This window comes from Punica granatum, chromosome 3, assembly GCF_007655135.1.
Source record: "Punica granatum isolate Tunisia-2019 chromosome 3, ASM765513v2, whole genome shotgun sequence".
Lineage (NCBI taxonomy): Eukaryota > Viridiplantae > Streptophyta > Magnoliopsida > Myrtales > Lythraceae > Punica > Punica granatum.
In genome coordinates this window covers 4,527,029-4,552,377 of record NC_045129.1, presented here as the reverse complement: position 1 = coordinate 4,552,377, position 25,349 = coordinate 4,527,029, and the positions used below count along the sequence as shown (strand labels likewise).

The window sequence follows — 25,349 nt, the reverse complement described above, 5'->3', positions numbered from 1 at the left end:
CCCTTGCACAACCGATGTGGGATTCGTGAAGCGTGACATGCTATTTGCGAAGGCCAAGTCTCCGGAAGACACCGCTTGCGAGGGGCAAAGTTATGCTGCATATGTTCGATATTTCAACGACACTAATTCTTTAGGTAGATTTGTGCACCCTAAGGGTTTTTCATATTTACAAATTAATCTTCTTCTCCTCAAGTTATCTGTATTTACACACTCTTGGTAAAGTGAAATATGTTTTCGGAAGACGTGGAAGTAATATTGAATGGAAACGGCGAAACTGATTCAAAGACCAGTAACATGAGGGTGGCTGAGCAGATGTGGTGGAACTCGGTTCTCTTCGCATCAACATATTGACTAACCTACCAAGTTACCAGCATATGCATCTCCTCAGTTCGGTGAAATTACATTCCTAAAACACAGGAGAACTATAAGAACAATAAATTTATTCAGCAGAATTCACCGCATCCACAAAATGACACATTCGACATTCACCGATAGTTGATTTTCTAATATCTGAAGAATATTTAGCAAAGCAGGCAGACACAAATATTATAGAAGTTCTTCATAGCAAATGTTGATAATTCAAAGAGCAAATGTTTCAGAATCTCCTTAGCAACAATCACAGAAGCAGCAGTTCTCTATCTCCGACTTCCCCGTCATTTAAGCTATCCACAATCCCGCAATCTCCCGCAGCAGCAGCAAGCTGAAGAATCAGGTTTCAAAATTTCAGATTTTGGTTAGAGAGGCTTTGCAAACAAAACATAATGAATTAGCTTAGATCCGCATAAACCATGACAGTGCTCAAAATTTTCCACAAGTGAATGACTTCAGGGTGGTGATGCCTAAGGTTCCAGGCCAAATATGAGCAGGAGAACTGCATAAAATGTGGTTCAGTGCTCTATTCATCATAAACGTATATACATGCATCGGCATATTTGTGCACTTCAAACACACTAATCAATGGTGTAATGGCATACAAGAATATTGGCATTTCTGCTTGCGCTTGGTATATAAAACAAAGCATCAGATGACTGATGAGATTATCCCCCAACAAGAAAATCATCACATCAAAGTGTGGGAATGACAGGAGAATTACAGAAAAGATGGATGATGGAGGGGTTAGAACACTAGAGGACTTTAATTACCTTAATAAGGAATCTCATGGTGCAATCCAATGCTACTCATTGTTCCCCCTCGGATGAATCCACCTCAGGTGAATCCACCTCGGATGAATCCACCTCGGATGAATCCACCTCCCTGCAAAAAAAGAAAAAGAGAAAAAAAAAAAGTGTGTTTTAGATTAATAGTATAGTTTCCACAAACACAGAAGTCCGGAAATAATCAAGGTGACTTACGACGGGCATTCTCGTAAAGGAATTCTTCCTCTGTCTAGCGTATCAACAAACACATAGGGTTCAAGGGCAGTCTTGGCCTCAGGATGGACCCACTCCAGAGATTCCCACCATCGTTTTCCTCTGTCCACATCTTCTGATAGTACTATCTCCTTAAGAGAAGGGGGAGGAGAAGCATCATCTAGCATTTCAATCCTCTTCAGCTTTGGACATCTACTTATCACAATGACATGTATGAGATCCCGAAGTCCGGTCCACCTGCATATACTCTCCAGCTCCTCAAGGTAGTCCAACACCAAGGTCAGCTTTCTTGTACTTAATTGATCGCCAGGAGATGCTGCTGGCATGGGGGACAAGAACGAGCTGCTGGTGGCTCCGTGGTCTAATTCTTGGCCGCCTATAACCTCCTTCATCTCTTCGCAATAATCAACAATGATAGTCTGGAGGTTGGGGAGGAGCATGAATAACTCAAGAGTTAGCACCCTCTTCATCTTTGCACAACTTGAAATGGTAATTGATTGGAGTTGGGAGAAAGCGTCGGGTGGCAGTGGTGATGTTGATGATGTCAGTGATTCTTCTTTGACTGTCATACTCTCCAGCTCGTGACAGCCGCGTATTTTGAGCATTTCTAGTTGCGTAAGGTACGAACTGCAGCTATGTCTGGGCACCAGCAGACGCTTCAGATTTGGACAGTATAAAATCTCTAGCTCCTTGAGACTGGGGAAGTGGTCTCCTGGTGGTGGTGGAGAAGTTCGTTCCTCCAGCTGTCCCTCTGGCTCTTCTGGCTGTCCCCCACTCCCACCCACTTCTTCAAGTCCCATAAATCTGGATATATTCCACATCCTCCCACACTCTCTAATCCCCAATGCCTCCACGTCTCTCGGCAGAAGACAAGTTTCTCTTATATCACTCACTACATTCATAAAAATAACTTTGCCACAATTAGAAAGTCCTGAATCAGATGGAAATAAACCATGCCAAAAGTCGTACAGTGCAGAGTCATTTGTACGATCTCCTATTAAGAGAATGTATGACTCTAGAGTTGTCGCATGCAGTGTGTACTCATTCAGCTCATTCACGTTTTCAAAACGACATCGGAGTACCTCCAACTTCCTCAATTTTACAACTTCTTCTGCCCTCGCTGCAATATAATCCGCTTCAAGGTGCTGTAGCTTCTTTAACTTACAGACTACTCCATCTGGAATCCTCTTAATTCCCGTGCCAGATAAGCGGAGATATGTAAGATTAACCAACATCCCCAAACCATCTGGTACTTCATTAATATTCGTACACCCTCGGAGGTCCAACTTCCTCAACGAGGTCAACTTCGCCAAGAATGAAATACAAGATAATTGAGAGCACCCGTTGAGTATAAGTGCGTTCAACTTTTCCAAGGTCCCGACAGATTTTGGCACTTTTGTGATGCTAGTCTTACTCAAAGCAATAACCTTCAAACCCTGCATCCGCTGAAAGAATTGTTCTGAGATTTCATGCAATCTCCTACAGTCACTCAACAACAGAGTTGCGAGTTGAGGACAGTTTGGTGATATAGAGGGTGGAATTGCTTCTATGTCATTCGTCATCAAAGAGACCTTCTGAAGATTAGGCAACCATTCAGAATCATCCAGCACATCTTCCAAACCCAAGCCTTTCACCATCCATGGGGCGCTGTTCGCGTTCATGATGTGCAGTGCCATATCCCGAATCACATCATGCATCCTAACTGCTTTGCTACTGCCAAAACCACATGCCTCCAAGAGGCACGCCTTTTCAAGTTCATCTAATAATCTGTGCCCTTCGTTATACATCTTCCGCCTCCTATCCTCCCGAATCACCCCCTCATCAATACAAAGTTCTATCAGTTCTGGTCTAGGGATTGACCAATCTTCGGGATATAGAGCACACAGTGAAAAACATCGCTGCTTCTTCTCCTCCAGGCGGTTGTAACTCTGCACCAGAATCGGAAAAACATCCTCTTTCATACTCTGTTGCAGAACTCCTGGTTGTTTTAAATTTTCCAGCGTGGCTTCCCACACATGATCCTCGACCTCTCCCCTCATGCTTCCCGCCATAACAACAATAGCTAACGGCAAGCCTTTGCACTCCTTAACAATATCCTCAGCAACATGTTTCTGACTAGGAGGTAGATCAGGACCATCAAGTGTCTGTACAAACAATGCCCATGCTTCTTCATCAGATAAAGGTCGAAGTCCAACTTCCGCTTGACACAACATCTTTTTGCAAACACCAAGATCTCGCGTTGTTAGGACCAGCCGAACACCATCTCTTGACTGGAATACCAACGTCTACAAGCTCATAATGGTGCCACATATCATCTAAAATAACTAGACACTTCTTTTTCTCGCTCAAATGGTTGAACAACAATGTTGGCCTCATCCCTTCGTCAACATCCTTGAAGAGGTCAGGAACCTCGATGGCTTTGGCAATCTTATTTTGAAGCTCGGGGATACTGCAGTCTTTTGACACCGTGACCCAGAATACATTCTCAAAGGCAGCACTGCCATGCACTTTATTATAGAGGTGTTTCATGGTTGTGGTTTTCCCCACTCCGCCCATCCCATAGACTCCGATGCGTAATATATCATTTGTTGTTAAGTAACCCCAGAGCTCATCCACAATCTGGTCTCGACCCACTAATTTGGGCGCTAACATCCCACGCTGTGCAACCAAGTTCAGCGCAGAAGAATCAATGTCCTCATTGGCTTCAGTGTTGGGATCTGGATCAGTTTGTGTCGGATCAAAATGATTGGGTTGCTCGAGCACAATGTTGTCATCGGGCTTATCTTGCACTGGGTTGTCTTCAGAGATATTAGCCTCTGTCGTCCCCTGCAGTGGTACATTGAGGGTGCCTTCAGCAAGAGATGGTCGAGCGTTAATGGGTAGCCGAACAGAAATATCTGGTTGCAAGGATTGGATATCGCATGATGGTGCATTTGCATTTTCATCTTGCAGGTCATGTACCATCGAACTACAATGATCCTCCAACACAGGCCGCATGTGTGGTGGTGGGAGAGTGTCGTGCTGATGCGAACCCGATCAGTCAGCTTCTCTAGTCTCAAAGCCTGGGCATGGCATATTATTTCGGTTATTGATGTCCCCTTGAGCATTTGATGGACCTTCCACCTCTGTTTCATCCAAGAAATCTTCTAATGCTCTGATATCAGATTCCCTAAGACTCCTGCACAAATGAGAGCTGTCGTCTTGCGCAAATTGCCAAGGTGGGCCTGTTGTCTGGATGGCATACAGACTCCCCTGCGGTGGTGCATTTGGGGTGCTTTGGCCAACCGACTGTGGGTTAACTTGAGCTGTATCGGTTCCATTTTCTATCCTTCTCCTCTTTGGACTCTTTCTATTTGATTCCCACGCTTCGAGAGCCTCCCCAGCTTCTTTCACCGTAGCTTCATCAACTCTACCTCCACAAACTTTAATTCCTTTGCCTTCAACCTTACCCAAATGCGCCTTTATCCTGGAAGCTCCCCCGGAAAATTTCCCGTCGCAGAACCTACACTTCCATCGAGGTCCTTCACCTTCATTCGATATGACTTTGTCAACTTTTTCCCAGAACTTATCCGGTGGCTTACCCCCCTTTGGCCTATCCATGCCAGCTACTAACCCTCAGGCAACTGTAAAACCAGAAACAAAGATCTTGTGTTCAGTGACACCATGTAATGTTCCATAACTCATAAGCGGAACATATCCTATGAATCTAATCATCGCATGCATGACCAAAACTACGGGAAACAAAATGAAAATTGGCAAGAAAAGATCATTTCAAGTCAGAAACCTTTTACCTTCACTCACTGGTCTACTAGTGAAGAATGCAGACTGGCAATGGCACAGCTGTAATGTGGGAAAGGCCTTGCTAATTTTTCTTATCCCAAGGGCTTAGAAATATCTGCAGAAAACATATACATATCACAACTCCAACAACATGCTCCATTGCAGCTTTTAATTATGCGCATAGTCGGCTGCAATACACAGCTTTATGCGCATTCACGAGCGACTCAGCTACTATTCCAATAGGATAACAGGATTACCATTAGGTCCCTGCTGCTTACATTAAAAAAGGGTCCGCTGGATCTCCATAATCTCAGAATTGATTGACTTTGGATAGTTCCAGGTTACTTTGGAGCAGCATTCTCCGGCGAAATGGATGAACAAACAATGATAACGATTCCGCTGCTACTTTAGTCCCGGGTCATCCTTGTTCCATCCCCCTCCATCATTGACTGGCCAGACCTCCCCTCACCTAAAAAACCATTTAAACAGAGTCAGAGCATGGCAACAAGGATCTCATCAGATTCCGCAACTATTCGTATATAGGAGCATTTTAATACATTCATTTCCTTTAGCTCTGTTCCCTCGAGGATGATCTGTCACACCATGTTGTCATCCGCCCAACGAAATGGAAGTATTCTATCCGAGTTAAATAATATATGATGTAGCCATCCCAGTGACTTAACCTCTCTATCTGTAGTTTAATGATACTGTTAAATTGAAGTACAAGTGATTTTCTATGAAATGCACGTCGATTGTCTGTAAGTAGCATGATAGAGAACTAAACAAAAAAGTAGCATGAGACGAAGAACAAAGCCAGAGATCGCCTCACCTTCAGCGCACACTCTTTGACTGATGATAGCAGGACGCGCTACCTGAGCTACAATGTCAAGAAGCCCTCCAACCTCCAAAGCCTGTAGTTTCTACGGATAAACGTCGAGACAACTATATATGCAGGAATGTCAGACGTGGAAGGACATTAGTGCAGCACAAGCAGGCTGGATGCAGTACCGAACTTTGCCCTTTCCGATGGTGAGGGTAGGTTCAGTTGCAATATCTTAGAACTGTCCAGCTTCTAGATAAGTTTAGGTTCCACTTGGACCTGCATAGTCAGACAAAGAAACAAAAGGAATGAATCCAGATCAGACTGCAGATTTGGAGAAAGCCTATCTTGGCTGAGACACCTAATGGAAAAATAATAGACAGGAATGCTTCGTGCACAAAAAGCATCATGGGAAAGACATAAATAAAAGCATTCCATTCCCCTTGTGCTGTTGGAATTGCCGTTCCACCTAGCAGGGCAGATCTATCTATTCCTGCTTACTTTGAAAGAACCAGACTGCCCTGCTGAAGCTCGGATGCGTCACAACGCCGAACTTCAGATAGTTCCTTCACGGTATCCATCAATCACCAACCCAAAGTTACGATCGAACCATATACTACGAAACTGGTTAGAAAGAAACACTTACTCACAATATCTCCCAGAGATGGGGCGATCACCAATGGAAAGATTTCCAACAAGCTAGCAGATCATTGAAACTTGGCACAGGTAAAAAATCTTCCAAGCAGATGAGCCGAGTGAAACCGGCTAGTTTGAGAGAAAAGGCCTCAACGAGCTTCTGATCAATGCTTTCACGCTGGAAAGGCAACTTCGGGGAAATGACTAGGAAATTGCTCCGAAGAAGTGAAGGTGTTCTCCGTCCACAGTTTTATTTGGATTTCTTTTTTTAGAAAATAAAAATCGTATTTTTGGCTCCGCTGCAGATAAAAACCTTATTTTTCTTATCAGTGGAGACGCTCGTATTAGACCACACTAATTGTTGTTCACAACTATGGCAATCATAGTTTTTGAAACCTAATCGGACCAATAAACCGATCTAAGCGGAAAACATGGACCATAACTCAATCTTTTGATTTTCAAGTGCTCACCAAGGTGAAGAATCTATACTTCCTCTCCGTCAATTGCCACTCCATATGAAATTGCAAATGTCCCATTTCCATGAACAGAAAATGCCATTAGATAAATGAAGCAATTGGCTTCATTTGATTACCATCTGAAGCAATTCTTCAATACAACATAAGCAAATCGAACATTTGATTCTTAGGGAACATGATTAAGAAATCAGAGGCTTTCCTAAAACCCACAGAGCACATGGACTCCAGTTGGCTGTCTCAATGTGCTTTGTTCACATCAAATCCCTCAACTCATCATACGATAAGGAATGACTAGAACATATCTATGTACATATACATAATTGTTTGTATATATCCCAATCTATAATCCACCATCATCAGAATCAGTGAGAGGCTTCATGCGGACAAGAGTGTGTGCTGTGTTAGTGTAATTTTGTACAACTTCACCTCTGTAGATGCTGAACCCTGCACGACTCCAAGGACAACGGATTCGAGCTAGTAAATTACCGAGATGGTAAAAGAGGGAACTTGGTTTTTCTCAAGCCTTAGCTCTTCAATAAGTGGGAATTTCGTGGTTTGTTTTCTTAGCTGCAAATGACCTCAACAGAGAGCTTCTTCATTACGCTTGGGCATGGGTCTCCGCCAAATATCTCTGGAGTCACGGGCACGGTGCATGAGTTCTGGCCAACGCAAATCTGCAAGAAGAAAGTGGAGCATGAGGCTTTTATTAAGATAATAATCATTTTCAAGTTGCTCAGTTTTCTTTACAGAGCAGAGATGCATTTGGGACCTATTCAGAAGGACATCTTTTCCTCCATATTTAGCCTCCAAAGATTGGAAAGGTTTCTATTTTTCCATTCTCTTATTTTTCAATGGGCAAAAGGCAAGGGAGAATGAAACATACCTTTTGGAAGACATCATACGAATGGAATGCATGACAGCTTCCTTCACGGAAACTTCCGCAGGCCCCCTGGGGCATCCCAAAGCTAGCAAACTTAACCTTGGAGATCTTCTGCCCCGGGGAGCATGATAAGTGGGCCTTGGGATGCAGGGGCTTGTTGACTTTACCTGAGGCCTGCATCTCATAGTTTATCAGAGTGGGCTGCCACTCATAAATGTCTGCACAAACACTGTCTATGTCTCTCCTCACAAGAGAAATCCCGTTCGGGTCCCCACCCCACTCCTCGAAAACAACCAGCAAGTTGCCTGTTGGGTTGAGCCATGAACGAGGAACATGATACCTGAGATTTTACAGAGTCATCACCACTAGTTATTTATTAGTTATAAAACTTGCACCCAACTTTCTGTTTTTTCTTAGATGACAGGTTCCTTACCATCTCTGTGACGCTTCCCCACAATTGCTCAAGCACTTTTTCTCACTGTATGTTCCTGCATAATCACACCAACCACAACTTCCAGAGGCTTTATATGCTGGCCAGTATCGACCGATGCTCTGCCCGTTTATCCAAATTTGACCTTTGCCCATGCTCCCCATGTCCAGGGCCAATGGCGTGTTGCCAGCTGGGGCATTAACAACCGTCTGATAGGAAAATTAAGGTACATCAATCTCTCTTCTAGAAATCAAACTAGTCTCACAAGATAGCACTACCCAAGCTCAAGGGATGCTCACCTTGTACCAGGTTAAGGGCTGCCTTCGTGCCACTAGAGATCCCTGTGCCCACTCGACTGAGGAGCTCCCACTGAGAGAATGAAGACTCAATGCTTCTCCCTTCAACCCAACCTGGACCAAAATGATTTTTCATAAATAGATCGAAGATAGTTCACATGCTTCCGTCATAGTGAAAACTGATATATGAAAGTGCAAAACCAACAGACTTTTTGTCCTTCGCCATGTTTTGAAAGAGACGGAAGACACAAACTATGAAAGTTCTAGTTACTGATATAAGCTGCAAAAATCAGTAAAAGGATAGAAAATGGATGAGAACGAGAGAATAGACAGACCTTGTAAGACCACTTTTGCCACGTCAGGTCTCTCCTCCCTTCATTCAGACCATATAGTGTCACGGGCCCAAGAACACCGGCATTCCATCGCTCAAAATGGGGACCCACATTCTAGAGTCGAGCAAGAACGAAAGTGTCAACAGTTTTGCTCAATGTCATCTGTCAATAATGTATACGCACATATATATAGCGATTGAGAGGAGAGAGTACCGGAAGACCAACAGCAATACTCAGGAGAGAGATCTTGTTGACACCGGGTCTAAGGTTTACACTTTCACTGAAAGTTAGTTTGGGGAACTCTAGACTTCCATACGCACTTCCTGACAATAAGCAAGCAAACCACGTTGCCTTGTTAGGCTTATTTAGACACCAACAAAATTTTAACTTGAGTTAAAATCCCTACACACCCACACATGTGCTTGCACATGGACTTACCTGGATCCATGGGCTTCAGGGTATTCATGGGCCCAAAAAGAATAAACTTATAATTATATAAATAACAATAAGAATAAATGCCTACACACCTAAGTGTTGACCGTTAACAAAAACATGCAAGGCATGCCCCGCCGATTGGACAGAAAGAACGGGCCATTTTCCACCTCTTAGGAACGCTTCCTTGGAGTTGATGTTGACACTACACGGAGGTAAAAAAACAATTCGTTTCAAATATAGGAAGAGTAAAATCAAAGTGTGAAAAGTAAGGCCTGTAATGGACAATGTATATTTGCCTTTTTGACAAGAAGCATAACAAAATTGTCATCTATTTTGTGAAAAGATTGAAGGAAAAGGGAATTCAGATTATTATTTAAACAGGCGATAACTGACAATGACATCGCAAAGAAATAGATCATAGGCATTTTAATGTGTTAACTCACTCTGTCATGTACCACAAGTAGTCGGAAACATCTCTTGTGGCATTTATCTGCTCCAACAGCCCAACCATCATGAAAGAACTGTCCTCAAAAGCAGTTGTCTCCTCATTGTATGCTTGCCATGAGAATCCTCCGTGTACAGGAACAGGAGTCATCTTCATCCTTGCAGTTTGTGCACCCACCTATATGGAAAAGAAATTTAATAATACCATTACAGTAGATGAACATCTTTGCAGGGGTTCCATTTACATCTTTCAGGAACTTTTTCTAGTTATTGAATTGGTATGAATTAGTCTTAAAGATCACAAGTTTGTTCTTTCAATTCACAGAAAGTTTGTATAGCAAATGTTTTGAATATTAATAGGAATATTTCCTTGTTTGGTCATCTCATTTCGGTCGCAAATCATTTTGTTTTTGCAATTTACAGAAAGCTCCTGTAGTGTATGTTTTGAACATTCATGAAAATAATATTTTTGGATTCAGTCATCTGATTTTGGTCTCAAATCATTTTGTAATCTTGATGCCACATCATATTTCCTCTTCTCATTGGAACTGGGCAATAGAAGATACACTCCTTTCGAACTTATCCAGATTTTGAGCAGCTACTTTCGGCCCCATATGCAAGGGTTGCTAAAAAACGAAAACAAATATCTGAAAATTTCTCCCGATGAAGAAAGAAACACATGGCAAATTACTCATTTAAGGTAAAATAATGGGGAAAAAAAGGTTATTTCATCCCCAAAATATTTCAGTAATTTGTTGTTCTTTGTTAATCATCAGAGAAGATTCAACGCAAGCAATAATGAAACTAGATGGGCAATATTTTTTTCTCACCCGAGCTGTGTTGTAGACTGTGTTCTTGCAGTCAGGAAGTATGCTGATGGACCAAGGAGGAAGGTTGTAATGCATATTCCCAAAAGAGACTTTAGCAAAAGATCTCGGGTTGTAGTTTGCAAGAAAGGCAGCACAGGCTCCACGTGACTTGAATACATGAGCCTGCAGAGGAAAAGGAAGACAGAAATAGAAACGATCAATAAGCTGTTGTTTATACTCTGCAGGACAGTAATCAAGGCTCTTGAGAAATTGAAGCAACCTCTTCATAATTTCCCAGTCGTGTCACTGTGGGGTTCCCCGACACTAAAGCTGGTTCGCACAGTTTTATTGCTCTATGCAGATCCTTTAGATGGCCCCATTTGGGCTGCCTTAGAAGTCCTAGGAAGTGGAGAAAACAGAATATACTCTTAAAAATTTGCATTTTATCGACATATAACTCAAGCAGCAGTTTTCCTTGCACACCAATCACACATGTTCTTGGATCCATACTACTTGAGCCTCTCAATGAAACCATATCATGAAATGAGGGGTATTGGCAGTCCAATAACATGCTGACATATGTCGAATTGCTATTAAGCAACCAACTATCCCATGGGGTTCAGCCAGTCATGTTGTAATAATAGGGGTGACTGAAAGAGTCAACAATTTTGACGTAAAAGTACTTGTTTATCCAAAAAAACCCTTTTTCTTTCTTTTTTGTCTTATTATATTCTTCAAATAATTCTTTTTCTTTGTGTGTGTGCATGGATTCGACTCGAAACTGTCGATATCTTTGAAGAAACTTATATCAACGACTGTGACTTATGATCAAAATCTTTCTAACATGGCAATGAAAAGAATACTCTCAACCAGTAATCACTTTATCCTCCACAATAGATCAAACCATCATTATTTATGATGGCGAAACCTTCTAGAACCCATGGAGGACTAAAATCATTTTAAATCAATTAGAATTACTTGTATAATGGAAAAAGAGATCATATCTTATTGAGCATACCATATTCGTCAATGGGAGCACCATAGTCGTAGCTAGTTGCAATGAAGGGTCCACCAGCAGTTCGGCCAAAATTTGTACCCCCGTGATACTGATAAGAAATGCAAATATCATCAGACTTTGGAGGAAATAATAAATAAAGATTTGATAAATTCAAACAACTGGTACCATGTAGTAATTGACGAAAGACCCTCCCTTCTGTATAAACCTCGCAACTGAAAACGCCAAATCTTCTGCTGGCCTATTAGGAACTGCACCTCCAAATTCAGTAAACCTGTACAGAAGCAAATTAAGGCAACAAAGAACAAAAATAAAATACATTTGACTTAGGACTCATCTATTAAAACTTCAAAATGTATGATGATCAAGAACACATTACCATCCTGTCCAAGCTTCAGTCCACATCTTTGGTTTGTAAGCCTTGTTAGGAGAGAAGTAATCGCAGTAAAACCCATTGCAGGTGTTGATCTGTTACAACAAACAGAAAAGTTTGACTTCTAAAGAACAAATCTTGATGAAGATATTTCCAGTTAAGTTTGATGTGAGCAATCAGGATCTATAAAGCACAGCTTTGAGGACTAATATTTCACAGAAAGCCACAGTCCTTTCATGTGTAATGAGGCCTAATACTTCATAACAGCCTTGACCATTAGGGATAGATAGGGCCTTCTAGCATCAAGACCACCAACAAAAGGAGTCATCATATTAGATTTGGGTAGACTAAGAGCTGGAAGGTTAAATATAGTGACAGAAAAGAAAATATAGTATTGCTTGTACTGAGATGTGAAGCAATTTCAGTACAAGATGATAGAGCCACTAGGGCCCAGTGCTGAGTTGGTTTGGTAGTTATGGAAGACTTTCCCAGCTATCACTATCAGGCGCGCGTTCATCATTTTCTTTCAGTCTTTCAGATTATGAAAGCAAGTCCCAAATTTTAATTAACTGTAAAATCGTTTGCTAATTTAATAACTTTTTTTTCCCACTATCTGGGAAAACAGAAATAGAGAACTAGAAACATTTTTCATTACTAAGCCAGATAGAAATATGACATAACTAGACATATAGTTACCAAGATTAAGATAAAAGGTATTGAAGTTTAACCAAGACCTGTCACAGATTATGATACAAGAAATAAAATGTCCTTTACTTACAACGGGATCAGGGGCATCGTCTTGCTTGCACATAACCCACGGGACACCAGTGCCTAGGCCCACAGCCATTTTTGCCGCCCAATTTGTGTAAGCTTTACCAGCGGAGCCCAGTTCATACTCCATGGGTCCATATTCATTCTCAATCTGTTACAGAACAACGAAAGAGAATATACACTCTTTTATTCTTCCCAGAACAATTTCACCATACCACCAAGTAGAAGTGTACAAGGTAAAAGGTTCTTTTATGTACCTGGGAAAGAATTATTGGACCCCCTTGAGACTCAAATAACCTTTCTGCTTTCATCATGTTGACTATCTTGGTTGTGAATTTTTGCATGTAGTACTTCAAATGACAGTACAGAAACACAACAAAAGAAACTAGTTCAGTCCCACACCACCAAAGATGATATTAAGAAAGTTCAACATTAAGGGATGAAGAATATTAACCTTGAACGGTCCATTATCGGTTCTAAAGCTGATCCCAGGGATGTATTTCAGCCAAACAGGGAATCCACTGCAATTAAGCACACACAACTGATTAGCTCATCGAAAAGCAGAAAAGAATTCCAAGCAAAACTAAAAACAGAACATGAACAGAAGTGCTCTTTGTTTGACTATTTCTGGTTGCAGGAAAGGTCAAATATTTACCCAAAATTCCACTCAGCACAGACATAAGGGCCAACCCTGAGATGGACATAGAGGCCTGCTTGCTTCACCAGCTTAACAAATCTTACCAGATCATAATTATCCTCAAAATTGTACTGCACCAAAATAGGCAAGTGAGAATCTTTCTAAAGCTCCAATAGAATGAAGAGCTTTTATGTTTCTTTCGATTTAGTTATTACTTTGCCAGGTGAAGGTTCATGCCCATTCCAGAAGACATAAGTCTGAATCACGTCTAGGCCACCTTCTTTTGCCTTCTGAATGAGATCTGGCCACATCTGCCCAAAACAAAACTAGGATTAATTAAAATAAAATAATTTTAAATTTTTTTACCAGAAAATTAACTACAATTGAGTGAAGAAATGAGCTCATTCCATCAAAAACCAAGAACTATATTGGTACAAAAAGGAAAACTTTTAGTTTGAAAACCTCTGTTCTCACATAACCAAAAAGAATTGAAAAAAGAGAACAGTATGAAACACATATACAAAAGAAAAAGGAGTTACTGCAGCAAATGGAGCTATTTGCTGGAATCTTTTTACTTTGTTCTTCCATGTTGAAGCTATTTAGATACAAATATTGTACTCGTATGCATATTTTTTTCCAAGAAGAACGAGAAAAATAGTGAGACATGTCTTCTGAAGAAGCAACCTCCCCAAAAATTTTACTGGAAGCAAAACATGGAATCAACATCATGGACAAGACAGAGCCCCATCTGGGTAATAACACATTGCAAGACAAAAAGAACAAAGAACAAAGAAAAAAAAAAGATCAGGAAAAGGAATTACATTTGTGGGAGAACATATGTTTGTACCTCAGGGGTGCTTCTGGGGTAGTGGATGGACCCAGAGATGAGGATTTTCCTGTGCCCATTAATTGTGATGGCTCTCGAATCATAGCTCACAGAGGCTCTGACCGTAAAAACCCAGAGACCCAATAACACCAGAACCACATCCCACATTACAAAATCAGCCCTTTTTTTACCCATCATTGGAACATAAGAAGTAAACCCCCCAGAGAAAGGGGCAACAATATATGCCCTCTTTCCTCCTCCTCCTCCTCCTCCCTCCTTATGGCTGCACTTTATTCTATGCTTCTGAAGCTCTCTCTGGGTTTCCTCCTGAGAAGGGAAAATGGCAAGAGAAGGAGAAAGAAAACACACAGAAGAAATGGGAACAATGGGCCTTAATAGTTTCTGAAGAGGAGCTTAAGTGAGTGTGTGTGGTGAGAATAAGCTCAGGGAAATGGTGCTTATAAACACACAGGCATAGAGGGTTTTGAAAGTGAAAGCGGGACCTTTTTCCGCTGCGGAGCTTTTGGTCCCACTCAACATGTAACGACAAGCAGATGAGCTTCCCAATCCTTCAAAAATCGCTTTTTTATTCTCCCTCCCCTCTCTCCCTCCCTCTCTCTCTCTCTCTTAATTTCTTGATTCCTTGGCTTTTTCAAGTAAAACAACGTTCATCAATGTCAAGAAGAATGTGGTAATATGTTTTTGTTTGAGGTTAAGGTCATGTTTTGGAGGCAAAGGTCTTGCCTTTACCCTTTCAAACAGAGCACTTGGCACAGACTGAACATGGGAATCGTTGAAATCGGGAAAGGCAAAAAAATTATCCAGCTTTTCTATCTTCACAAGAGGACAGTGAATTCTGATTCTCTCTTTTTTTTTTTCATGAAATAGAAGAAAAATAGATTGATTTATTTTCATGAAAGAAAATTCTGATAAATGAAAGAAGACAAAAGAAGAAACACTCAACATTGGCAGGGTTCATGGGCAATATGAAATTTTACAGAAAATCAAATTTCCAGATAATGTAATCAAACGAAACATGTAACATGTCTTTTTTTTCGATATTTACTTTAATATATAGAATTTCAAACGTGCTCCGACTAAATTAATTCGAGACGAGTCTAACTTACTAAGAAACAAAGTTCTCACAATTAAAAATTTTCTCTATTTATAAAATTCGAATTTAAAACTTTATTCAAGGGGAATAATTATCATAACGTAAATATCAGACCATCGAATTTCAAAAAATATTTCATCAGATGAAAATAGGAAATTGTATTTTTCTTTCACATCGATAATTTCCACTAGTATAGAGGTGATCATCCTCTCTCTTTTGTTTCTGTTTTATTTTTATTTCTATTTTTTGGGTTAAGACAATCTTAATACATGGGTTTGTTAAAATGTCAATTAGGATCTATCTCAAATAAAACAAGTAATAAATTAATTAGATAAAAGGCTCAGGTATTGTTTGGATTTTGCAATAAAAACCAAACGCGGTTTTGGTAAAGCGCTTTTGTTGTGTAATGGACAGCGCGCATTGATTCTTTCCCCGATCGCAACGCTTTCCCAAGACGGACGGTCGGATCCTTCCAGTTTAATTGGCTAAAAAATCTATTATAAAGATTATTTTTAAATCCACGCGCGAAGGAGCGCGTGTTTCCCACCGGAAGATTTTGAATGGCTCCTCGTCTGTCGAGAATTCATCACGCGCCGCATAAATCGTCCTGAGATTACGGCAGTGACTCGTAGATTTTTGTAACTTTTCATGTCACGGGGTCGATTTTTGCATTGAATTAAATTCCGACTCATTCATAAATATTTTTTTTTTATGCTGACGGTGATTTTAAGATGGTTGATTGAAAAAAAATTATAATAGCTGTTTTTATTTAACTTTTAAAATTACAACGACTACTATAATTTTTTTCCAATCAATTACCGTAAAATCTTCATTTTGGCATACAACTCTTACTAATAATTGGAATTCGAATAGAACTTGATTAATTCAGATTGGAACAAATTTATTCAATTAAGAGGTAATTTTTTACAATCATACGTTTTATCGGTGGACTTCCAACTATAAATTTGGTCGTAAATAGTATTTGATAAAATGAATTTGTTTAGTTAAAATAGGAAATCACATTTCAATGCTTATTTGCTTAAGATGAGAATATGACCATCAAAGTTAGATCGTATATTCGATCCAGGAAAACATCACTCTAACCTCGGTGCTATAGGTGTAACAAGCACGGCCAGGAACTGCACGCAAAAAAAAAGGGGGGGCTAGGAAGCACGACATGAAGTTTGATACTAGCATTAATAGTCGCTTGTAAAATGATGAAAATGACTTGTGGTCTTAATATATACTTACGATCTTATTATAACTTACTAGGACAACCTATGGTTGGGGAAAAGTCATCTCCATGTGATGAGTTATTGAAGGAGACAATAATCATGTAAGCTTTAAAAAAAATTAATGTCTGCATATGCATTAAGAAAGCAAGAAAAATGCGGCAATCTTCATGTATGTATATATAGCTCATTAAATGAATGGCATAATGTCATCCGCCATACTGAACAAGTAGGAACCTCCAAAGAGTTGAGACCCATTACAAGCATATGATCTATATCTTTTTTATGAATAGCATGTGATCTACATAGTTTTTTTTATGTAAATCAATCGTCATTTGAATTGAAACCCTACGAAGATAGGTAGAAATTTCAGGTTTGATTATCATAGTAAGACTACTTGTACTCATTTATTAGTTTTTTTACTTTCTTGTATTAAACTCATAAATTTTCCTCGTAACCGAAAGAAAAATAAAATCTAAATTAAATCGAAGATGAATTTGAACAATGTGCACAAAATTATGATATAATATTAGTAATGATAATAGATAATTAAGCCACACCGTGTCCAACAAAATTAACTTTTTTATATTGAATGGTTCTTGGCTTTTAATTAATATCTCATATGGTATCAAAACATATGTTTGATATACCATAACTGTGCTCCCTCCTCAACAACAACCCCCTCACCCCCAAAAAAAAAATAGTTTTATGTAATGATATGTAATTAAAACATCCCTTATCTAATAATATTAATATTTTAGATTAAACGGTTATTATATCTCAATATCTCACAACTAAATTACATAATCAAGCTCGTTGTATTGAAATTGCTTGCAAGACTACTGGACTGTTGTAAGTCAATCGTCAAATTCATCGCAACCACCCAATGATTAATGTGTATGAAAAGGTGGTTATATGGAGAAGATTAGGGGGGGGGGGGGGGGGGGGGGGGGGGGGGGGGGGGGGGGGGGGGGGGGAAATCAGGGATCTTTCTCTTTGAGAAATGGGAAAAGAATATGTAGGCATGGATTACTTGCCGGGAGGAGAAAGACATAATTAAAAGTAAAGAAAAACATAACAAGATTATGTATTCGAGTTTTATAAATTGAGAAAATTCATACTATGGTCCCGTTTGAATTCTGAATTCAATAATTTTAATTTTAACTTTAACTTTAACTTTAACTCAATACACTATACAATAAAAATACACATTTCCCAATTCAAAAATTTTAACTTGAACTCAACACACTATACAACGAAAACACACGTTTCCCAAGTCAAATTTATAATCACATCTCATTTATCCTTTTACACAATCAAAATCAAAGTAACTTTAACTCTAAATCCAAACGGCCCTTTAATCTTTAATGAGTCAACACAAATTGAACTAAATAGTCAGAGCTATTGGCTTTTCGATACCAGTACACGCACAAAAAATGTCCCTTTTAGCCTAAAAGAATAGGAAAATGTCTTTGAAATATTTGTTCTTAATATTGTTAATTTATTGTTACTTTTGAATTAGATAGTGATTTCCGTTAGTAGCTTCTGTTACAAAGACTAGTCCGATAAAGAAAGCAATATCCATGACAGAAAAGCTTGCGTCCACTCATCCCCCCCACATGCATGATTACAACAACAGATTGCACCTAACCTCCCTCGGCTTCCAAGTTTTCTCAAAATCCAAATGATATTGTTTTTGGTGGATTTTAATTTTTATTAGCTAACAACTTGTTTTCCTATATGAAATTGGCTCTTATTTAGCCTATTTAGCACTCAAATGTACAGTGAAGGTTGTTGAACATCACTCATATCTTAATGGAATATTATAAACCTGGTCTCGAGCCGATTATTATCATGTCTCTCAGTTTTTTTCCGTTCAGAATCAGTCGTATTGTATCAATGATATTTGTATCTCGTACAAAACTTTTCTTTCTTGGTCTTCTTATGTTGAATGGAGATTCCAATCAAGAAAAGGAAAAGGAAATTAATCGATCCGTTTGTTGTGAAAGGGTTCGTCGGATGAATTCGAGTGGTCCTGAACTTGCCGAGCTTATGATTATATCTCATGATACGAACTCCATATAGGTGATGATTAAAAATGCAACTAACTAAAGCTAATGGGGGGAAAAGTGGGGGAGAGAGCACAAGTCTTGAAAGGGGAAGATCTTTCAAGCCATCGTGATTGCCTAAGTAGATAGATCAGAAGGACAGGCCTTTCTGGTTTATTGATGGGCATGTGGGGTCTTCATCATGTAGGTGACCATCAAACACAGAAATTTATGGTGCTGTTTGATTTTAAAGTTAAAATAACGTTGATTTTGATTGTGAAAAAAGATAAATGAAATAGGATTATAAATTTAATTTGAAAAACGTGTGTTTTTTGTTGTGTAGTGTGTCGAGTTAAAGTTAATGTTAAAATTTTTATAATTTTAACTGAGAAAATAAACAGGCCATTGAGGTCCAATTTTTGGTTGAAATAGCTTGAAATTTTTTTTTTCAATCTCTTTTTTTTTCTTGGAAAAATAATTATTCTTAAAGAAGAGTATTATTAGCTTAAAATCCTTTTTCTTTTGCAAAAAAAAGAAAAAAAGAGTATGTTTCGTGAAAAAGTTGAGATACAAAGATATAACATGTTTATCATGCGTGAAATTAATCAAATTAAAAAGATTATTATCGTTCTTTTCTTACTGTATTAATTTCTTGATAATTGAATGACTTCTTTTTAAGGATGGTTGACGGGGTTATTCATTCATTTTTATGGGACTATTAAAAGCTATACATGTGTGACTAACCCTTATGTTAACTTTCCTGTCAATGCATGTCTATTCTGATGGAGCAAGTTCAATCAGAAAGATATATATAGGATATTTTTAAGAAATGTTTTATGAATTAATTATTTGCTTCAGAAGATGCTAGTTGTCTCCTTCAATATGGGTATACTTGATTTTCATGGCTCAATGCACCAAAGATGCTTTTTCTAAATTTAAGTGAGCGAGCAAAATTAATTGAAAAGGAGTTATGATGCTTAATCTATATAAGTCGTTTCCGCAATGCCAATATGAAAATATATATTTACAGCTTTCCGAAGACCTTGAAAAAGGGATCTATACGAAAACCAAATTGGATCGTCGGTGCACATGAAAAAAATACATTTTATTCATTTTTCTGTTTCCACGTCCAATGCAACCTAAATATCTTAAGGAAAAAAATTCTTACATGAATATCTTTTTCAAGATTATGTGTATATATTATACTAACAAAATCCTAATAAAAAAAACTAAATATAATATATTAAGGGTTTATTATTAATTATGTTTGCTCTTGTTTATAAATTATGCCGGCCTCATTTTTTTCCCCAGCAAACAAAGATGAGGCCGACTAATGGATGATATATATATATATATATGTATGCATGTATAACGTTTGTCATGTGAATGTCTCAGTCTGTCTCTGAGATTTGGTGAACTACAGCTAAGTGTTATACAGCAAACATTGACAAAATTTTTCAAAATTTCCCTTTGATTGTGGAGTGGACCCTTTTTTTCTCTGTAGATTTCAGCCACCAACTCACTGATTACATTTAATGACCCTTTATTAAGCCAACTGGAATTTAACACAAAAATTATGATTCAGTACATTTTATCTCAGGAGGATTCAACGAATTAGATCATCTGCTATTGAAATTTGATGCAATTAGTATAGCCGTGAGTATTTTATGGACCAATCACGACCATAATGACTTGCATTTCAATTACATGGCGGCTTCAAAGGGCCGGTTAGTGTTAAGTGCATATACACAGAGGGCAGTGAAGACGGTTAGTTTTTGCGAGAATGTGTTATGCGAGTCTCGATTACGATTCATTGCTCGAAAATTATAACTGATTATCTAGTCTTACAGAAATCATTTCATGAACTTTGAGATTTTCATTCTAGCCGTGAGGCAGTGGAAGATGTAAAAAAAATTATTACCGTGAAAAACCAAATCCGAAAGATAATACTTATCCAAAAAATAAAATCTGAAAGATAATTGGAGCTTAATAATTTATGTAATAATCTATTGCATTGCGTAAGTGAACGGTGGACCCAATGGAGTAGCTTGGCCCCACTGATAGCCGACCCCATTGGATCATCAACTTTCATATCAGTGATTTGATCACCGGAAGCAACACACAAACACAACGTGCTCTGCAATGCAGGGGAGTACGGCCCACATCTAGTAACAACTAATGTCAACTTTTTTTCTTTTTCTTTTTCTGTTTTTGGCCAACTAAATCGATTTGAAATTGTGAATTAATTGCCAGTATTTGAGCGATTATCATGAAAACAGCAACTTTCGAAAATGAGAAATTACATATATTAATCATTTTATTCAAATACAAAAAGAGCTCATCACTCACGAGTCTAATATAAAAAATATATATTTAAATAAATAATTTTATTCAAATACAAAAAGAGCTCATGAATCTAACATAAAAAGTATATATATTTAAATAAAGGACAAGGATAATTTAATGAGTAAATATGAAACTTAAAATCATTCGACTTTTAGATAAAAATGCATGTCACCAAATTATACCTAATTTCTCTATGCATAGAGTCACTTGAAGGATAGATCGATCTAAGAGGCCATTAATTGAAGCACATATAATCACGTTCAATTAAAAAATATCTTAAGTGATTTGTCTATGGATGAGGATTGATTGTACTCATGTGGTATATCATTTATGTATAATCACTGCAATAAATAGCTCTATTCTTTATCAGAATTCACCTTCTTCTTCTTTTTCCAAAATTGCACTTAAATGAACTATTTTTAGAATTCTTCTCAAGCCGCGGGCAAGAAACTGAACAATTTTTCCTGTTTTCAGTTTTACCGCGGGATTCAATCATGTCAGGCATAAATTTTTTCAAGACCACGAGGACATTGTTCCATAGCAATGCATTTTACGTGCAATACAGGAATCTGAAAACTAATGGAAGAAATTTATGATAGTACAAAACCAAAATTCTCACGAAATTAGTCTCAGAATATATTGAAGATACCCATAAGCTCCTATTATCTCAGCCTTCGATCGCGTCAGTGGTACTTTTTTGCAAATTATATTATTTTATATACGAAAAGGGCATTTACTGGGCCTTCCTTGGGCCTCAACTACAGTAGCATTTTCGATTGGATTGAGCGTAGTGACTATTTTATTAAAAAAAAGGAAAAAACGATAAAAATTCTTCAATTTATTTGGAATCAGAACAAATCGCACTATATTTTTTTATTTGGAACAATTAATCTCCATGTGGTTTGCTCCGTTAGACATAGGGGTTACGGTGTTAATTCTTTTTTCATTTTCAGTCCTCAATCTTCGACCTTTTAATAATTTTATTTTTATTTTTTTCTTTTATCATTCCTATCCTCAACTTTTCATTTTGTTTCATTTTAATCCTATAAAGAAAATTGAAAGAAAAAGAGGGATCGGGACTGCCAATTTTAAATCAAAATGATTAAAATGTTAAAGATTGAGAACTGAAAATGGAAAAAGAATTAACACGGTAACCCCTTATGTCTAACGGAGCAAACCACAATAGAACTAACTGTCTCAAATAAAATAATATGATACGATTTGTCCTGACTCCAAATCAGGTTTTTTTTGTCTTTTTTCCAAAAAAAAATCAGCCATTTATACTTCTAATGCAATAATTCTTTCTTTTTTCTTTAATGCTATATATTTTGGTTGAATGGCTTTGGAGATGAGGATGCCATGTCAGATAAACCCAGTGGGCCCAGGTTACGTGGCAGGATGATAACCTCAAAGCCCGACAAAGCAAGGCCTATTGAATGGTATTTATTACATCTGATAATGATGGGTTCGACGAGAACATTCGGGTCGGGAATGGCTGCACGCGGCTAGAAGCATTCGAGCGCGCCCCCCCCCCCCCCCCCCCCCCCCCCCCCCCCCCCCCCCGTCTCCATTTTTCTTCGTTCTTCGAACAATATTATGTAATAAAGAATCGGAGCTCATCACGGACAAAGTTAATATCAAACATTCGAGTAGTCTTGAATTTGAATGCCATCAATCCAATAGAGAATCACTCGCACATCTTCATGATGTATCGTTTCCCATTGGATCCTGCCAATCAACAAAAACTCACTATGAGCACAATAAAACTCAAGACAACATATTCTATGCGTGCATGAATCAGGTTGACAGGGGAGATTGATTACGAACAAGAGTGTGACCACGCGAGCGCAACTTTTAAGGTATAATTTATATTAATGTCGGCCGAATTATCATGCTAAACATGAAATAATAGCAGTACGATGATTGGATTGTTCGCGAACATGTAATGGATGAGTTTGCCACACACACACATTTGTGGATAGCACAAAGAAGGGGTCAACATCTATAGTACTCGATCCAACGGATTTTGTGGGGCGGAACATCACTTTTCTTTCATTTGATCCATTCCAACTGTGCTTGGTCGTGGCATTTGCATGAGCTTTTTCCGAATAGAAGTGCACATAAAAAGTGGATAAAAGGGTAATGTGTGGATCTCAGGTTCCACTCATTTGCTATCCAATTTCTTGTGATGGAATTTTAATGTTGTAGCCACGTCGGATTTCATTGGACGTGTAATGTACATCTACACACACACATATATATATATACGTATATTAATATTGAGAATGTGATATTATAATTCTATAAATAATTTGTTAATTTCGTTTTGGAAGGAAGTCGAGATCAAGGGAAAGATCCATGAAGAGCCAAAATTCTACTAAACTCCTGCATCGGAAGCCATGGCTACCTGATTAATGCTCCTTAGTCCTTACATCTAATTGTTTTCCACATCTATATACATATATATATATATATATATATATATATAAGCAATAATATGGTGGATCCAATCAGATGGCCTGTAATTACTCCATCTAAATGAAATTTTCTCAATTTTTGAGTTTTTTTAGAAACGAATTTTTATTCACAAAAAAGAACAAAATTTAGTTTTTTTAAATATATAGATATAGATTTGTGAGACCGTTCTTTTATTTTCTCGATTTTTAGCTTTGTTTAATTTTTTTATTTTTTAAAAAAATTCAAAAGATATAAATATAGGTTTATTGGCTTAGTCGTTATTTTCTCGGGCTTTTAAGCTTTTTTAAAAATGAACTTTTAATTTTTTTAAACATATGGATATAGATATAGATCTTCGGGATTAGGCATTCTCTTTTTTTTCTAAATGATAAATATTTTATGAAAAAATCTAGATAAAACAAATCATATAATTCATATTTCAAAAACACAATTAGATCATATTTTCATAGATATGATGATGTGTTGTATATTTGATTTTCAAAAATAAATCAGATATTATTTTTTATAGATATAGATATGATTTGTTATTATTATCAATAACAGAGCTATCACACATAAACTGTGACCAATGTCCCTATGAAAAAATATTGATACCAATAGAGCCCTTAAAATTTTTCACATTGCATGCATGCGAGTTTATTTTAGTACATCTATGATTAGACTTTTGACGGTGAGTTCTTTACTCCGTTTGGTTTCGCAATCGAATTTTAAGATTTTAACTCTAACTTTAACTCTACTCATTACACAACAAAAATCAACTATTCAAAGTTAAAAAGGTGGGCCTCATACATAAACTCACATACAACTCTATGATACTCAATTCAATTTTAAATACTAAATTCTCTCAACTATTCATTACTTTTTCACACTTTTTAACAACACAATCATTATAACCCAATTAAAATCAAAACTCAACTCTAAAACCAAACACACCTTAATTTTTTGCTTTTTTCTCAAAGATAAACTTTTGTAAAATTTTTGGATTCTTCGATTTTATGTATGTATTAACATAATATAAGATGTAATACCGTATGAATCATGACAATATTGAAGACAAATAATCATTTTGCGGTGGTCGGAATTTTTCATTTTAATTTTTATACATAATCTTGACAATATTGGATTTTTCAAGACTTATATTAAATTTTCTTTTTTATATTTTTTTCATTTATCTTATTCGTGAAAATTAAATTACTGTTAGTATTATATGTCTTAATAGCATATTGTTAGAGATTGTAAATTATAATTTCTTCGATGTGCAATTATAAATTACTATCACAACAATTCAAAACAAATATTTTATATAATAAAATTAGCAAAGAAAAATATCACATTTTATTCCGTGCAACGCACGAACTTTATTACTAGTTGAAATAATTGATAACTTTCACACGTTTTGATTGGAAAATCCTAATAAAAAAGAAAATAACATTTAATGAGTTAACAAGTTGACCTCGATCTAAATCAGGAATTCCACTTGTTGCATTTAATGAGTTAAATCATCAGTTGACCTTGATTTAAATCTTGAGCTCCAATATGACAATTAATTATACTTTCGAATTCAAAATTACTGATATTTATATAAGAGAACTACAATATTTAACTTCACGTGGACATAAACCTTTTTAAAATTAAAAATCGAAAAAAAAAATATTCGAGGTGCAAGACTTCGAATTTATTCAATTCAAATGCAGATCATTAACAGTGCTCTCCGCTTATCCATTATTTCTGAGATTTGAATTTACATAATTTGTATATGAATGGTGTTAAGCTCGTACGAAATCAAGAATTCATGACAAGT

The 25,349-nt window shown here is 37.5% G+C and overlaps 2 protein-coding genes across 4 annotated transcripts; both read right to left on the bottom strand.

The window, feature by feature from the left end:
* Window positions 1-423: 423 nt before the first annotated feature.
* On the bottom strand, window positions 424-6,878 carry LOC116201699 (disease resistance protein At4g27190-like). Of its 2 annotated transcripts, none has more exons than XM_031533071.1 (7): window positions 6,617-6,875; window positions 5,980-6,249; window positions 5,429-5,619; window positions 5,162-5,265; window positions 1,353-4,993; window positions 1,143-1,254; window positions 424-700 (listed from the first exon to the last, which is right to left on the bottom strand). In XM_031533071.1, exons 5-6 carry the CDS (start codon window positions 3,581-3,583, stop codon window positions 1,179-1,181), a joined length of 2,307 nt encoding a protein of 768 aa, XP_031388931.1. In that variant the 5' UTR covers window positions 3,584-4,993; window positions 5,162-5,265; window positions 5,429-5,619; window positions 5,980-6,249; window positions 6,617-6,875; the 3' UTR covers window positions 424-700; window positions 1,143-1,178. The 2 variants fall into 2 exon arrangements, with proteins under 2 accessions (XP_031388931.1, XP_031388933.1); XM_031533073.1 differs by lacking the exon at window positions 424-700 and adding an exon at window positions 715-871 and having other exon boundaries at window positions 6,617-6,878.
* A 263-nt stretch (window positions 6,879-7,141) lies between these two features.
* Window positions 7,142-14,771, bottom strand: LOC116201696 (beta-galactosidase 1-like). Of its 2 annotated transcripts, none has more exons than XM_031533064.1 (19): window positions 14,326-14,771; window positions 13,720-13,815; window positions 13,523-13,635; window positions 13,322-13,388; window positions 13,125-13,217; window positions 12,875-13,018; window positions 12,103-12,191; window positions 11,892-11,997; window positions 11,727-11,814; window positions 10,989-11,107; window positions 10,730-10,891; window positions 9,899-10,077; window positions 9,548-9,657; window positions 9,234-9,343; window positions 9,024-9,134; window positions 8,692-8,802; window positions 8,396-8,601; window positions 7,966-8,302; window positions 7,142-7,756 (listed from the first exon to the last, which is right to left on the bottom strand). In XM_031533064.1, the coding sequence occupies exons 2-19, from the start codon at window positions 13,813-13,815 to the stop codon at window positions 7,646-7,648; spliced, it is 2,352 nt and encodes a 783-aa protein (XP_031388924.1). In that variant the 5' UTR covers window positions 14,326-14,771; the 3' UTR covers window positions 7,142-7,645. The 2 variants fall into 2 exon arrangements, with proteins under 2 accessions (XP_031388924.1, XP_031388922.1); XM_031533062.1 differs by having other exon boundaries at window positions 14,352-14,771.
* Between the last annotated feature and the right edge of the window lie 10,578 nt (window positions 14,772-25,349).

Excerpts from the sequence above, each read along its gene's own strand:
- LOC116201699 (XM_031533073.1), bottom strand. The coding sequence starts at position 3,583 with ATGTTGTGTCAAGCGGAAGTTGGACTTCGACCTTTATCTGATGAAGAA. Across the intron at positions 1,255-1,352 it reads CCTTTACGAGAATGCCCGTC|GGAGGTGGATTCATCCGAGG; the intron begins GTAAGTCACCTT and ends CTTTTTTTGCAG.
- LOC116201696 (XM_031533062.1), bottom strand. The coding sequence starts at position 14,528 with ATGATGGGTAAAAAAAGGGCTGATTTTGTAATGTGGGATGTGGTTCTG. Across the intron at positions 9,344-9,547 it reads TGTTAACGGTCAACACTTAG|GAAGTGCGTATGGAAGTCTA; the intron begins GTGTGTAGGCAT and ends GCTTATTGTCAG. Across the intron at positions 9,135-9,233 it reads GTATTGCTGTTGGTCTTCCG|AATGTGGGTCCCCATTTTGA; the intron begins GTACTCTCTCCT and ends GCTCGACTCTAG.